General features: G+C 46.4%; 1 protein-coding gene across 1 annotated transcript in view; it reads right to left on the bottom strand.

The window, feature by feature from the left end:
- The window catches only part of LOC138297149 (adhesion G-protein coupled receptor F3-like), a 385,565-nt gene that overhangs the window by 50,163 nt on the left and 321,398 nt on the right, over positions 1-14,004 (bottom strand). Inside the window, exon 11 of the mRNA XM_069236640.1 lies at positions 7,940-8,122. Within this exon, the coding sequence (XP_069092741.1) occupies positions 7,940-8,122 (183 nt within the window). The remainder of the gene's footprint in view (positions 1-7,939; positions 8,123-14,004) is intronic.

The following is a 14,004-nucleotide window of genomic DNA, read 5'->3' as shown; positions in this document are numbered from 1 at the left end:
TGGTCCATGGCTTCTAGGTCTTTTATTGGCGATTTCCTTAGTTTGCCTCTCTTGAAAGCACCGCAAGCAGATTCATCAGGAACCTGCCAGAAGATGTTCTGAGCCACAATGGACTCCTCAGAACACTCAGTGACCGATAAATTCATTAAAATCCCCAAACAGGACTAACTTGAAGAGTGGAATATTATCATGCCACCCTACTATCTCTCTTATCAGATGTGCTATGGCTTCCAATTGACAAGCTTTTCTCGGGGGAATTTAGATCTTCATAAGAGCTAGATGAATTCTTAAGTGGCCTGGAGTCTAAGAAAGTAGAACAGTTTGTGGATTGTTGTAAATGACAGAGTGAAAATAGATGATTAAAACTTCGTTCAGAGGCACGTAGCAGGCTCCTATTTTCACCAGCACATAATAATTCACATAACCTGGGATTTCTGCCACTACTTCGATTCAGGCCTCTTGCAGCATAATTATTTGAAAAGCTGTTAAGTAGTTCAATGTATTTTTGTCCTCTAGCTCATCAAGAAAACCGTTGATGTTCCAGGAACATATAAGTTGTGCTTTATGCTCTGAGTGGTTGTCTGCTGGCCTGCTTCTTCATAAGTGCTTTGCTGCTGAATTCAAGGTCCCATGAAGCCAACTCTAGTCATCCCCATAAGAGGGAACCTTCAGGGATTGCACTGACAGCCGGACACCTTGCCGAGCTAAAGACAATGGCGACTTACTTTGGGCACTCTTTAAAATAGAGCCAGAGACTAACTTCAGAGGCTTAGTTCCTCTATGACCCGGCCATGACATGAGTAAATAAGGATATGCAGGTTCAGTTGTGACAAAAAACTTGGATGCCCCAGTTTCTAAAAAATCCTGCAACTTCCAGAACCAGGTTGGCTGCTTCGGTAGAGGTCCAGGTCACTTTTGGAGTATCATTTTTATGGGCTGAAGAGGATGGTAAAAATTCTACCGAAACCATGTCAGCAGAAGTTAAATTCACTGTCTTAGGTATCTGGCTCAACAACCGAAGAATATTACCCTGATTAAGCAGATTGAATGCACCTCTTGACTTATATTCCGGATGCATTAAAGTTGCTCTGGACCTGGCACTGCCATAAAGGGGTACTGGTGCTTGCAACTTGAGGACATCCAAACTTTGAATCGCCTAACAGTCAATTATTGATTGAGAGTAAATAGGCCCTTGAGATGATGGTGCTACATGTAAGCGGCTACTGGCCTGTGGGCTCATGCTGGCGCCTCTTTGATAAGGCAGGTATTGGGACGCTTTGACAGAACAATTCTGTCATGCAACATCTGTTGTTACAGTTAGTGATGCAATAAGAACTATGCAGCTGCCGGCTTTGGGGGAAGCAATAGAAGGATCACCACATTGTCAAGAGAACTGAATTAATGAAGAGACTGAGCTTGATTTGATAGCTGACCTTTCAGCGTCAGGTGGTTCCTCTTGGGGAGCTGTTATCACCTTCTTGTGAGGACTGGCTAAGGCAGCTTCCCTAGCTTCTGTGTGGGGGAACACTCTGTTGAATCTGAGAAGAACTAGGTGAGATACTATTACTCTGCCCCTCCAGATGGTCCCCCTGCTGCCCTGGGGTGAAACCAAATGGAGATTTAGTCTGACCTGTTTGACTACTGAAGAAGGAGTAGATCAATTTTCTCCCAGTGACCTTCATCCTGTGCATCTGCCCTTTCTGTTGGTTGTTCTTCAAGGGTTCAGTCAACGGATGGGTTGCAACTGGAATGTCTATTGTGTCCAGAGGACTTCCATAAAGTCGGTGTTTAAAGGAAAGCACTGGCTACCCTGAGGGCTACTCTGAAGACTATGGGCTTGTCACACTACTTCAGTGGGCTTTGCTGGTTAATCAGTAGTCAATGTCCATTGCTCCACTGCAGGCTGCAGCTTGGGAAATTTGGAAAACTCCTGACATGCTTCCTGCGAAGGGGTTCAGCTTGAGACGACAAGAGCTGTTCACTCATGGCAGCATTGGAAATCCTGGGATATCCGTAGCTTGCTGTATCAGAGTACATCAGAGAGCTTTTCAGGTCGTCAAAGCCACCACTTAATATTCCTGGAAGTGTCACTAGCTTATCCAGAATAGGAGAACAAGAGCAGGAGCATATTGGTGTCCAGGTGTCAGCTTTCATTATCAAGTTGTTAAGCTCTGCAATTTTCGAGTCAATCACTGATGTAAAAAATGTCAATGTATTTACTAATTTGATTTGAGGATCCATTTTTGCGGACTGAGAGTTGACAGCTCCAACAGTTAGCTTGAGGGTGTTCAACATAGCACCCAAAACAGTTGCTATGTTTGGCTCTGTTGTAGTATTGAGTGTGTGCAAATAGCAACGCATTCCCTGGAGTCTATACAAAGTGCTTCAGGTGAACGCAGTGTGGAGCTAGTATGGTTCTACCCACCACTCCCATCACCATAAGTCGCTATCATTGCTTCCCACTCCAAGGAGGTGAACGAAGAAGGGTTCTGCTGAGCGTTGCTCTCAGGGATGCCTCGAGATTTGGACTGCCAGGAAGAGGTCCATCTTCACGAAGCTGTGTTGCAGGAACTCACAAGGGAAGTTGGCCGGGCTCTGGGCCTGTTTGACTTGGACAAGAATAGTCCCCATTGGGTCTCGCTCCTGATGACTAGCAATGGTTTGGACCACAAGTCGAAAGATTGACTGAGTGTGGGACTTTCAGCTGTGTCACTTGTGCCAACTGCATGAAAGACAGAATTGAGGATAAAGAATGAGTTATTTCTATTGGTCTAACAGACGTATTTGCAGGAACGCCAGCTCCAGTCCTGAAGAATGCAGGTGGAACTGCTGTCGTGTAAGAATTTGATTAAACTTGTGCCGTAGTGGATGAAGCGGTTGAGAATGAGTGGTTAATGCCATAATGGTTACTTGGTTGTTGAGAAGAATGCCTTGGAGAGTGCATGGAAGAGCAAATCCTGACCTTCATAGGGTTCCATTGCTGCAGAGCCTGAGGGATGTCTTCATCATCCCTGAGGCAGTTGACGAGTATATCAAACTGCATGTTGTCAGTGGAGGAAGAGATTGAAACCACAGGTCCCGAGATTGCAAGTGGGCTCAATGCACAGCGTTTGACCTTGAGGTTGTATGATTCATTTTTGGCTAGACCAAAGGCAGCTACTTGGTTGATAATGGTGGGCTCCAATGGAGATGGTTAACCTGCAACACTACAACTGCATAAATGGCTGATACTGGGTCTTTAAGAAAAATAAACTTGGCGTTGATTTTAGACTGATGCCTGGTGGCTGAAAGAACCTCTTGAACAGACCTTGCGACTGCAGGATTCATCTTGACCTGCGTTTCCACAATTGAGACACTGTCCTGCAAGGACATTGTTGGAACAATGACGTTGGTGTAGGAAGGTAGCCTCTTTCTAGCCTTGTTACCCCCACTTTTGGCCTGTTTGTGGGTATATGTCAGGGTGTTTTTACTGTCTCACTGGGATCCTGCTAGCCAGGGCCCAGTGCTCATAGTGGAAACCCTATGTTGTCAGTGTGTTTGATATGTATCACTGGGATCCTGCTAGCCAGGACCCCAGTGCTCATAGGATTGTGGCCTATATGTGTTCCCTGTGTGGTGCCTAACTGTATCACTGAGGCTCTGCTAATCAGAACCTCAGTGTTTATGCTCTCTCTGCTTTTGAAATTGTCACTGCAGGCTAGTGACTAATTTTACCAATTCTGATTGGCACACTGGAACACCCTTATTATTCCCTAGTATATGGTACCTAGGTACCCAGGGTATTTGGGTTCCAGGAGATCCCTATGGGCTGCAGCATTTCTTTTGTCACCCATAGGGAGTTCAGACAATTCTTAGACAGGACTGCTACAGCAGCCTGAGTGAAATAACGTCCACGTTATTTCACAGTCATTTTACACTGCACTTAAGTAACTTATCAGTCTCCTATATGTCTAACCCTCACTTAGTGAACATTAGGTGCAGTTACTTAGTGTGAGGGCACCCTGGCACTAGCCAAGGTGCCCCCACATTGTTCAGGGCGATTTTCACAGACTTTGTGAGTGTGGGGACACCATTACACGCGTGCACTACATATAGGTCAATACCTATATGTAGCGTTACCATGGTAACTCCGAACATGGCCATGTAACATGTCTAGGATCATGGAATTGTCACCCCAATACCATTCTGGTATTGGGGGACAATTCCATGCATCCCCGGGTCTCCAGCATAAAACCCAGGTTCTGCCAAACTAACCTTCTAGGGTTTTCTCTGCAGCTACCGCTGCTGCCAACCCTCAGACAGGTTTCCGCCCCCCTGGGGCCTGGGAAGCCCAGTCACAGGAAGGCAAAACAAAGGATTTCCTCTGAGAGAGGGTGTTACACCCTCTCCCTTTGGAAATAGGTGTGAAGGGCCTGGGAGGAGTAGCCTCTCCTGGCCTCTGGAAATGCATTGAAGGGCACAGATGGTACCCTCCTTGCATAAGCCAGTCTACACCGGTCCAGGGATCGCCCCAGCCCTGCTATGGCGCGAAACTGGACAAAGGAAAGGGGAGTGACGAGTCCCCTGACCAGCACCTCCCAGGGGAGGTGCCCATAGCTCCTCCAGTGTGTCCCAGACCTCTGCCATCTTGGATGCAGAGGTGTGAGGGCACAATGGACACCTCTGAATAGCCAGTGCCAGCAGGCGACGTCAGAGACCCCTCCTTATAGGTGCTTACCTTCCTCTGTAGCCAATTCTCCTCTGAGGGCTATTTAGGGTCTCTCCTGTGGGTATCTCACCAGATAACGAATTGAAGAGCTCACCAGAGTTCCTCTGCACTTCCCTCTTCGACTTCTGCCAAGGATCAACCGCTGACTGCTCCAGGACACCTGCAAAACCACAACAAAGTAGCAAGAAGACAACCAGCAACATTGTAGCGCCTCATCCTGCCGGCTTTCCCGACTGTTTCCTGGTGGTGCATGCTCTGAGGGCTGTCTGCCTTCACCCTGCACTGGAAGCCAATAAAGAAATCTCCTGTGGGTCGACGGAATCTTCACCCTGCCAACGCAGGCACCAAACTTCTACATCACCGGTCCTCTGGGTCCCCTCTCATCTTGACAAGCGTGGTCCATGGAACACAGGAACTGGATCCAAGTATCCCCGACAGTCCAGTGGCCGTTCTGTCCAAACTTGGTGGAGGTAAGTCCTTGCCACCCCACGCCAGACAGTAATCCTGTGTACTGCGTGAACTGCAGCTGCTAGGGCTTCTGTGCACTTTTGCAAGACTTCCTTCATGCACAGCCTGGCCCAGGCCCCCAGCACTCCGTCCTGCATTGCCCAACTCACTGACTTGGACTCCGACTCCGTGGGACCCTCTTTTGTTGTGCTGAGTTGACTGTCATGCTCAGATCTTCTGAACATCTGTTCAGGTGCTTCTGCAGGTTCTCCCTGCTTCTGCGTGGGTTCTCAGTGTTGCTGAGTGCCCCCTTTGTCTGCTCCTTCAAGGGGCAATCTCCTGGTCCTTCCTGGGCCCTGGCAGCACCCAAAACCTTTAACTGCGACTCTTGCAGCTAGCAAGGCTTGTTTGCGGTCTTTCTGCGTGGAAACAACTCTGCTTCCTCCAGCACGCCATGGGACATCTTCTGACCAAAGGAGAAGTTCCTGGCAACTTCCGTTGTTGCAGAATCTTTGACTTCTTCCACCCAGAGGCAGCACTTTTGCACCTTCATCAGGGGTTTAGTGGCCCCTGCCCCCCTGGACACCTGTGTGACTCTTGGACTTGGTCCCCTTCCTTTACAGGTCCTCAGGTCCAGGAATCCATCTTCAGTGCTTTGCAGTCAGTTGTTGTCCTTGCAGAATCCCCTATCTCGACTTTACTGTCTTTCTGGGGTAGTAGGGTAACTTTACTCCTACTTTTCAGGGTCTTGGGGTGGGGTATCTTGGACACCCTTAGTGTTTTCTTACATTCCCAGCGACCCTCTACACACTACACTAGGCCTGGGGTCCATTTGTGGTTCGCATTCCACTTTTGAAGTATATGGTTTGGGCTGCCCCTAGGCCTATTGTCTCCTATTGCATTCTTTTGTGTTATACAGTGTTTGCACTACTTTTCTAACTGTTTAATTACCTGATTTTGGTTTGTTGGTATATTGTGTGTATATTATTTACCTCCTAAGGGAGTATATCCTATGATATACTTTTGGCATATTGTCACTAAAATAAAGTACCTATATTTTTAGTAACTCTGAGTATTGTGTTTTCTTATGATATAGTACTAAGTGATATAAGTGGTATAGTAGGAGCTTTGCGTGTCTCCTAGTTCAGCCTAAGCTGCTCTGCTATAGCTACCTCTATCTGCCTAAGCTGCTAGAACCCCTCTAATCTACTAATAAGGAATAACTGGACCTGGCACAAGGTGTAAGTACCACAAGGTACCCACTATAAGCCAGGCCAGCCTCCTTCAGTTGGCAAGTTCTTCAGGTGCCTCAGCACCCAGGGCCTGGACTGATTTATTTTTCTGCAAGTCATAGGTTGGCCCTTGGTCTTGCCAAAATGCATGCTTAACTGGTTTGCACAATTTACAGGTCAGGAGTCAAACTTTGCTCCTATGAACTCCTGTAGACCCTTATGCACTCCGGTGAACACCTAAAAACAATGTTGGATGCTGTACTGGATGCTGCACAGGATGATATGCCAAATGCTGCCAGATGATGCCAGGCTGTGAGTCACTGAATCACAAGTGGCAAACTACACATGTTCAATAAATATAGTGTTTGCTGACTTCTTTCAGATCTTGAGCCCTGGGATGCAGGTATACTGTATGTATATATAGATATTCTTAATTAGTCTTTATCTATTTCCTTGATGATTGATAGTTGATTGATGCTTGATAGTTTGTTTTTAATTAACTACATTGACATGTTGACTATGTTGATTGTGTAGAGAAGAATTATCACTTAATAGTTTAATTACCTTGCAGCAAGCCCTCAGGAACCCAAACAGTGAGAGCCCAATAGCAAAGAAGCAAGTTCAGGTAATCCAGGGTAATCCAGGGAGGCTGCAAGAGGGTCTCACTGGGAATTCTACAAGCCGCACCCAGTCCTAGCTGAGTTTTTTCTGTGGAAACCCCAGGGCGTCCTCTCAGAAGCAGCCGACCATGGCTGCCACTCTCGTTAGACCCACCTTGTGGACTGAACCTCACATCGCTGGCAGAGATTCCAGTGCCACACCTCCAGCACTGGCTCTCCTCCCTGCTCTGCATACTCACTATCACCACTTCTTCGCTGCCACCAGAGTTCTGCAATCCTCTGCTCATGGTCCGTCAGATGAGGCCCATGCTGGCAGGCAGCTGGCATGCAGACGGGCAGCCAGGGGAGTGAGCAGGCAGGATGATGGTAAATTGGCAGGCTGATAGGCGGATGAGCAGGTGATACACAAGACGCCAATGAGAGCTGCTTGTTCCTGGCTCTGCTTCAAATTCACTTCTGCTAGTTTCTGATTCTGTAATACTCCGAGTGCCCCTAGGGCGTAACTGGTGCGTAAGCCCACGGTCTGCACCCCTGGGGCAATTTGTTTAACAGATGGGTCTGACTCTTGCGCAACACTTTCTGTAATAATGCACAGCCACTACATGACCTTAAAGTGGCATTCTCATATTGTAGGGGGTGTTAACCTATTTGTATATGTACATGTGCTTGGCTCAATACAGCAAGTAAAACTGTAGGTGCTTAATGTTGACATGTAGGAAGGTAGAAAGCCAACCCTTGCTACTCTTGCAATGGTACAATTAGCATTTTCTTGCAATTTCTGTTCTACCATACCTTGGAACTAACTACTTCTGAGCATTTTTTATCTTATGTTGTTCAGTATATCAATTCTCATGTCATATGAATTCATGAAAACAAGCTAGTTGTGTGCACAATATAAATTATCAAAACACAAAAAATAATATTGCACTTACTGTCACAACGTTAGTATCAAATGTACTGTTTCCAATTGATGAGACATCAGAGATTTTTCCTAAAATGTTCACCATTGTCCTCACTTCAACAACATTCGATATAGATGGCGCTGCAGGATTGTTTAGTGATGTTACAATTTGAGGTACTTTTTCTTGTGGGTTTCCCAGACCCTGCTGAAGAGTCTACACAAAAGAGTATTTTAACATTTGATATGCAAAAATGAATATATATTACATACACGCTTCTGTATTTGTATCTTGCATACTCTAGTTAGTAAACCTAGCACCAGTTGACAGTAGTATTGGCCTGTGCACACTTTCTCTTACTCATCACTTCTCATCATCTTCGACCTCTGGAGGTTGACAATGCCAACCATGCCACACTCCTGAAAAATGAGAAATTATGGTTGGAAGTCATTGGCACTATCCTGGGGATGGTTTGAATCGTACCTGTTCATTTGCTCCCAGTAGATAAAAGTGGGAAATTATTTTTGGAGTACCACATCCTTACCTCAAGGAGTCATCCAGTGATCTGTACTTTTCCCCACACTTTCAACCTATACTCAGAGCTCCGTATGACCAACCTGGAGGAATCAAATAGCTCTTTTAAACTCAATGTAGAAGAACAACGTATGTATCTCAAAATCACCTCTCTTAAAAATATTGGAGCCTTGTCAAGCACTCTTAAATTGTCAAGACTCCAGTCCTGGATCGCTCGCCATCACTTACAGCTTAGTTGTTTAAAAGCGGAGTTCATCCTCATCTCTCCCCTAAGAGCCCCACCTCAATTCAAGCCTAGGTCATTGTTGGTAATCTGCTGAAGATGAAAACCACCAATGGTACCAAATCCATAGGCATTCATCCTCGACATGAACCTCACTTTGGAACCTCACATTTATGCCCTAAACCCAAGTGCCTAATTCCAAATTAGACACCTTCATGCCATATAATGCCACAGCACTGCTTAGGTCCACAAATCTTTGGTCCATGCTAGGCCTGTATTTTTCCTTTTCAAACAAAAGTACAGCATGTCGATCCTGTCATGTGTCCCTGTTGTATAAATGAAGATATGCAACTGAATATTGGAGTAAAGATCCTTTTTAATCGACCTACTGCAGCGATCTTTTCCTTTGCCAGCAAGACTCCAACTGGCTTCAAGATTCAAAGCACAACATTCTTTTTATCTTGATTGGAACACGAGTGCTACTCAACATGAGACAAGCGCTTGTGAAGACCAAGGTTCCACATATGACACATCCTTCTCTGTCATTAAATGAAAAACTATATAGAATACCTAAAAGTCACTAAGTTGTGAATAACATATCTAGGGAAAACAGACACATTGTAAAAAAAATAATATATACGAGTAAAACGAAATATCATACAGATTACAGTCAAATGTTGACTTCAAGCTTTAAAATATAAGATTGTACCTAATAACTAAATTATTTCCAATTCAACATTTATTTTTTTCTTCAACGAACAATTAGATTTGATATTTGATTCTCTTATATAATCATCTAAATATGCAGGTGGTCTTCTCTCTCTCTCACCACTCTGCTTTCCCTTCTGCTTTTATCCTCCCTCATACCTATTTGCTCAGTCACACCACTTCTTACCTTACTTCTCGGAGACAATCCTGGAGAGTCATCACAAGGTGTTTTCTCAACTACTCTCTTGGTTAACATAAAACCACCACACCCTTCTTCCACATCACTGCCATTTTTTCTTGACTCCTCACTTACCCCTTGTTAGACTTTTCATCCTTGGCGTGGTCTCCTTAACTTTTTGCCTCTGTTTCCCAGGTTGTTGATGTGTGCTGGACTTAGATTTTACTGTTTTTGTTACTCTGGGCACTTTACCACTGCCTACCAGTGCTAAAGGGCAAGTGCTCCTTTACAAAATGTGTATGTAATTGGCTTATCCATGATTGGCATATTTGATTCACTAGTAAGTCCCTAGTAAAGTGCACTGGAGGCGCCAGGGCCTGTAAATCAAATGCTACTAGTGGGCCTGCAGCACTGGTTGTGCCACCCACGTAAGTTTCTCTGTAATCATGTCTCAGACCTGCCATTGCTGTGTCTGTGTGTGCAGTTTGCCAGGCCTAAACCTTCCCTTTTCTTACATGTTAGAGACCCCTAGGGTAGGCCCTAGGTACCCCCAAGGGCAGGGTGCAGTGTATGGTTAAGGTAGGACATATAGGTGGTCATTACAAACTCAGCGGTCTTTTAAGAAGACCGCTGAGGGACCGCCATGCGGAAGACCGCCAGTAGTGGTGGTTTGCCGCTTGGCGTATTATGACCGTTGGCTGCCCTCTGTCGTTTTTCCGACGGAGAGCCGCCAACATCCATACTTGCGGGCGGCGGGGAAGTGGAGGTTGCTCCACCTCCACCGCCACGCCAACAGAACACCGCCCAGCTAATCACGTCCTGTGTTTCTGCGCGGCGGTGTTATGTTGGCGGTGTGGTGTTGCCGGACCTGCCCCCATGGCTCCTGTCCCCTCCCGGCGGATCGACGGAACAGGTAAGTCGATTGTCCGTTAGGGGAGGGGGTGTTGTGTGGGTGCATGAGGGTGTGCGTCTGTGTATGTAGGGGGGGTGTGAGTTCGTGTATGCTTGCGGGGGTGTTGCGTGTTTCGGAAATGTGTGCGTGTCTGTCTTTATGTATGTCTGTATGGATGTGTGCGTGAATGTGTGAATGTGGGTGTACGTGTCTGACTGTGTGTGTGGATGTTGGCATGTATGTCGGTGTGTGTGCATGTATGTTTGTTTGTGGTGCCTGCGTGCGTGTTGGGTGTGTATGTGTAAGGTAATGTCAGGGGTTGGGGTGGGGAGGGGGGCCCTGCCACCTTTGGGGGGTGGCAGGGGTGGTGGGGGGTGTAGGGGAGGGAGTCGGGGTGGGGGTGGGGGGTGGGTTGAGACCTCTATCAGTGTCAGGGAAGGAATTCCCTGGCACTGATAGTGCTTACCGCCATGGATTTCATGGCGGTTCCTACCGCTGGAAATCCACGGTGGTAAGCTGGGTCACAATACCGGCGGCGGTATTGTGATGGCCGCCGGGCTGGAGACCCAGTTCTCCAGCCCAGCGGTCGTCTCCGCCCTGGCGGGTGGAACGGAGAATCGGCGGATGACCATGGCGGTAACCGCCATGGTCATAATACTAAAAAAAAGACCGCCAGCCTGTTGGCGATCTTACCGCCGCTTTAGCACCATCCGCCAGGGTTGCAATGACCCCCATAGTAATGTGTTTTATATGTCCTGACAGTGAAATATTGCTAAATTCGTTTTTTCACTGTTGGATGGCCTTTCCCTCTCATAGGTTAACATAGGGGCTACCTTTAAATATGATTAAATTGTAGATTCCCTTTGGGAGTGGATGGACATGTGGAGCTTGAGGTCTCCAAGCTCACAATTTAAAAATACATCTTCTAGTAAAGTTGATTTTAAGATTGTGTGTTTGAAGATGCCACTTTTAGAAAGTGAGCATTTTCTTGCTTATACCATTTCTGTGACTCTGCCTGTTTGTGGATTCCCTGTCTGGGTCAGTTTGACAGTTGAGCTAGTTGCACCTCACACTAGACAGAGGCACAAATGGAGCTGGGATGTAGTCTGGATATCCTGATGAGCTATCTGTGCTAGGAGGGATGGGAGGAGTGGTCACTCACACCTGAAAGGGCTGTGCCTGCCCTCCCACAATGCAATCTCCAACCCACTGGTGAGTGTCTGGGTTCTGGCTTGGCACATTCAAAAGAGACTTTATTTTGAAGTAGGCCTACTTCAAAGGAGAAAATGAGTATAAGAAGGGCACCCAAAACCACAGACTTTAGAATACTTCTGGAAACAAGAGGAACCTCTGCCTGGAGAAGAGCTGAAGAGCTGAGGAAGAAAAGCTGTCCTGCCTGTGACTGTGCTTTGTGGAGCTATCCTGCAGTTGCTGCTTCTGCAGAGTAAGAGGGCAAAGGCTGGACTTCGTGTGCCTTCCATCTTGAGAAGAAATCTCCAAGGGCTTGATTTAGAGTTTGCCTCCGGTTGTTTGAAGTCCCAGGGACAGCAAAGACTTCTCTCTGCCAGCACCTGGAGCCGCTGGAGAGACTCCTACTCTGCCCTGTGGTGCCCATCCAGTTCCTGGGACCCTGAAAGGAGAAGCTGGCAGCCTAAGAGGAGGAAATCCACACACAGAGCGCCGTGCGGGGAAAAGATTGACGCAACTCCGATCTGCGGCTGAAGAAACGATGCGCCGCTGGCTCAGTGGCTGAAAATCGGCACTTGCCGGAAACGCGACCGAAGAATCGACGCACGGAACTGGAAAAACGACGTGCACCATCGCTAATGGAGGCAGGGAGATTGCAACCCGCGCTGTGTGGTTTTCGGATCATTGTACAGCTGGATTTCCCACGCGAGTACCACTGGGCTTGTAAAACAAACGCAAGGCCTGCCCGGACCCGATAGTGCTGACGGAATTGATGCATCGCTCTCCTGCGGAGAGAAGAAACGATGCACCCGACCCAACAAAAGGAGAAACGACGCAAGGTCCTGCTCATGAGTGGAATCGACGCATCGGAAGCCCTTTTTGACGCACACTCACCCGTGCGGGGTTATTTTTGATGCACCCAAGGCACATTTTTATGCTAACAGTGTTAGTGTGTGTTTTAAACTACAGAAAGACTCTTTTTGCTTTTTAATTGATAACTTGACTTGTGTATTGTGGATTTTTGTCATTTTGGTCTTCTTTTGTTTAGATAAATATTTCCTATTTTTCTAAAACTATGTTGTGTCATTTTGGAGTGTTTTCCGTAATTACTGTGTATGTTGGCACAAATACTTTACACCTCTCACTCTGCTCTACTGCTCTGCCAAGCTAGCAAGGGGGTAAGAAGGGGTTAGCTGAGGATGATTCTCTTTTACCCTGAATAGAATGAGGGTCCTTGCTTGAACAGGGGGAAACTGACTGTCAACCAAAGACCCCATTTCTAACACACCTCCCTTCTGGTACTAAGCCACTCTGCGTTTATTCCACTTTGTTCCATTGTCCAATACCACATAATAATCACTCACTTGTGTAACTTCAAAAGGACCCCGGAACTTAAACCAACTCAAACCCTTGCGTCCATCCTTGACTTTCACCCAATCTCCAACTTGCATACCTGAACGTCTAATCAACTGTGAAGCCTCTACGTGGCTATCCACCTTTACCAAACCATTCCCCAACCAGCCAGGGACCAATTTAGTTCTGGCCTTATGTCCCCTCATAAACTCAAAAGGTATCTTTTCTTTGTCTTTGAGCTGAGTGTTCGCGATGAGCCCAAACTGCCTCATGCACTGCTACATCAATGTTTTGATTACTCTGCACAGCCAAATGAACTGTACCTTTAACCATACGGTTCATATGCTCAACAATGCCATCGACTTGGGGATTATATAGGGCAGTACCATTGTGCTTGATGCCATATGCCAACAAAAAGTCTTTCATTTCAACAAAGGTCATTTGTGTACCATTGTCAATAATGATACTATGAGGGCAACCTTCCCTCCAAAAAATATCTTTTAAAATAGCAATGGTACTCCTTGTCGACACCTCTCTCATAAACACTACCTCCATCTATTTAGAAAACACATCCACCAAGATCAAAGCAAACCTCCGACTGTATCCTAGATCTGGCAACGGCCCTATAAAATCCAAACAAACTGTGTGCCACACTTCACCAGGATCTTCAATATGACTCATCAGTGACTTCATCCCAAGTTTTATCCTTTTTTCACTCTCCCTACAGTGAACACACTCTTGTACCCACTGGGCAGTTTGCACATCAATAACAGGCCACCAAAAATGTTCTTTCACTCTCCTTTGAGTCAAGATCTGGCCTAAATGCCCTTTGTGTGCCAATTGTATGATTCTCTTTCTTACATACTCCAGGGGTACAAATTAGTCACCTCTTATCATCACCCATCCATCACTCAACGACAGTTCATCCAAAACTTTAACATAAGGACTCACCGACACCACAACTGCACTCTCTCTTTTTGCACCCTCAACAATCATCCTACTGACACACTGTAAAACAGAAT

The sequence above is a fragment of the Pleurodeles waltl genome, chromosome 5, assembly GCF_031143425.1.
Source record: "Pleurodeles waltl isolate 20211129_DDA chromosome 5, aPleWal1.hap1.20221129, whole genome shotgun sequence".
Classification (NCBI taxonomy): domain Eukaryota; kingdom Metazoa; phylum Chordata; class Amphibia; order Caudata; family Salamandridae; genus Pleurodeles; species Pleurodeles waltl.
This window is presented reverse-complemented; position numbering and strand designations above follow the sequence as displayed.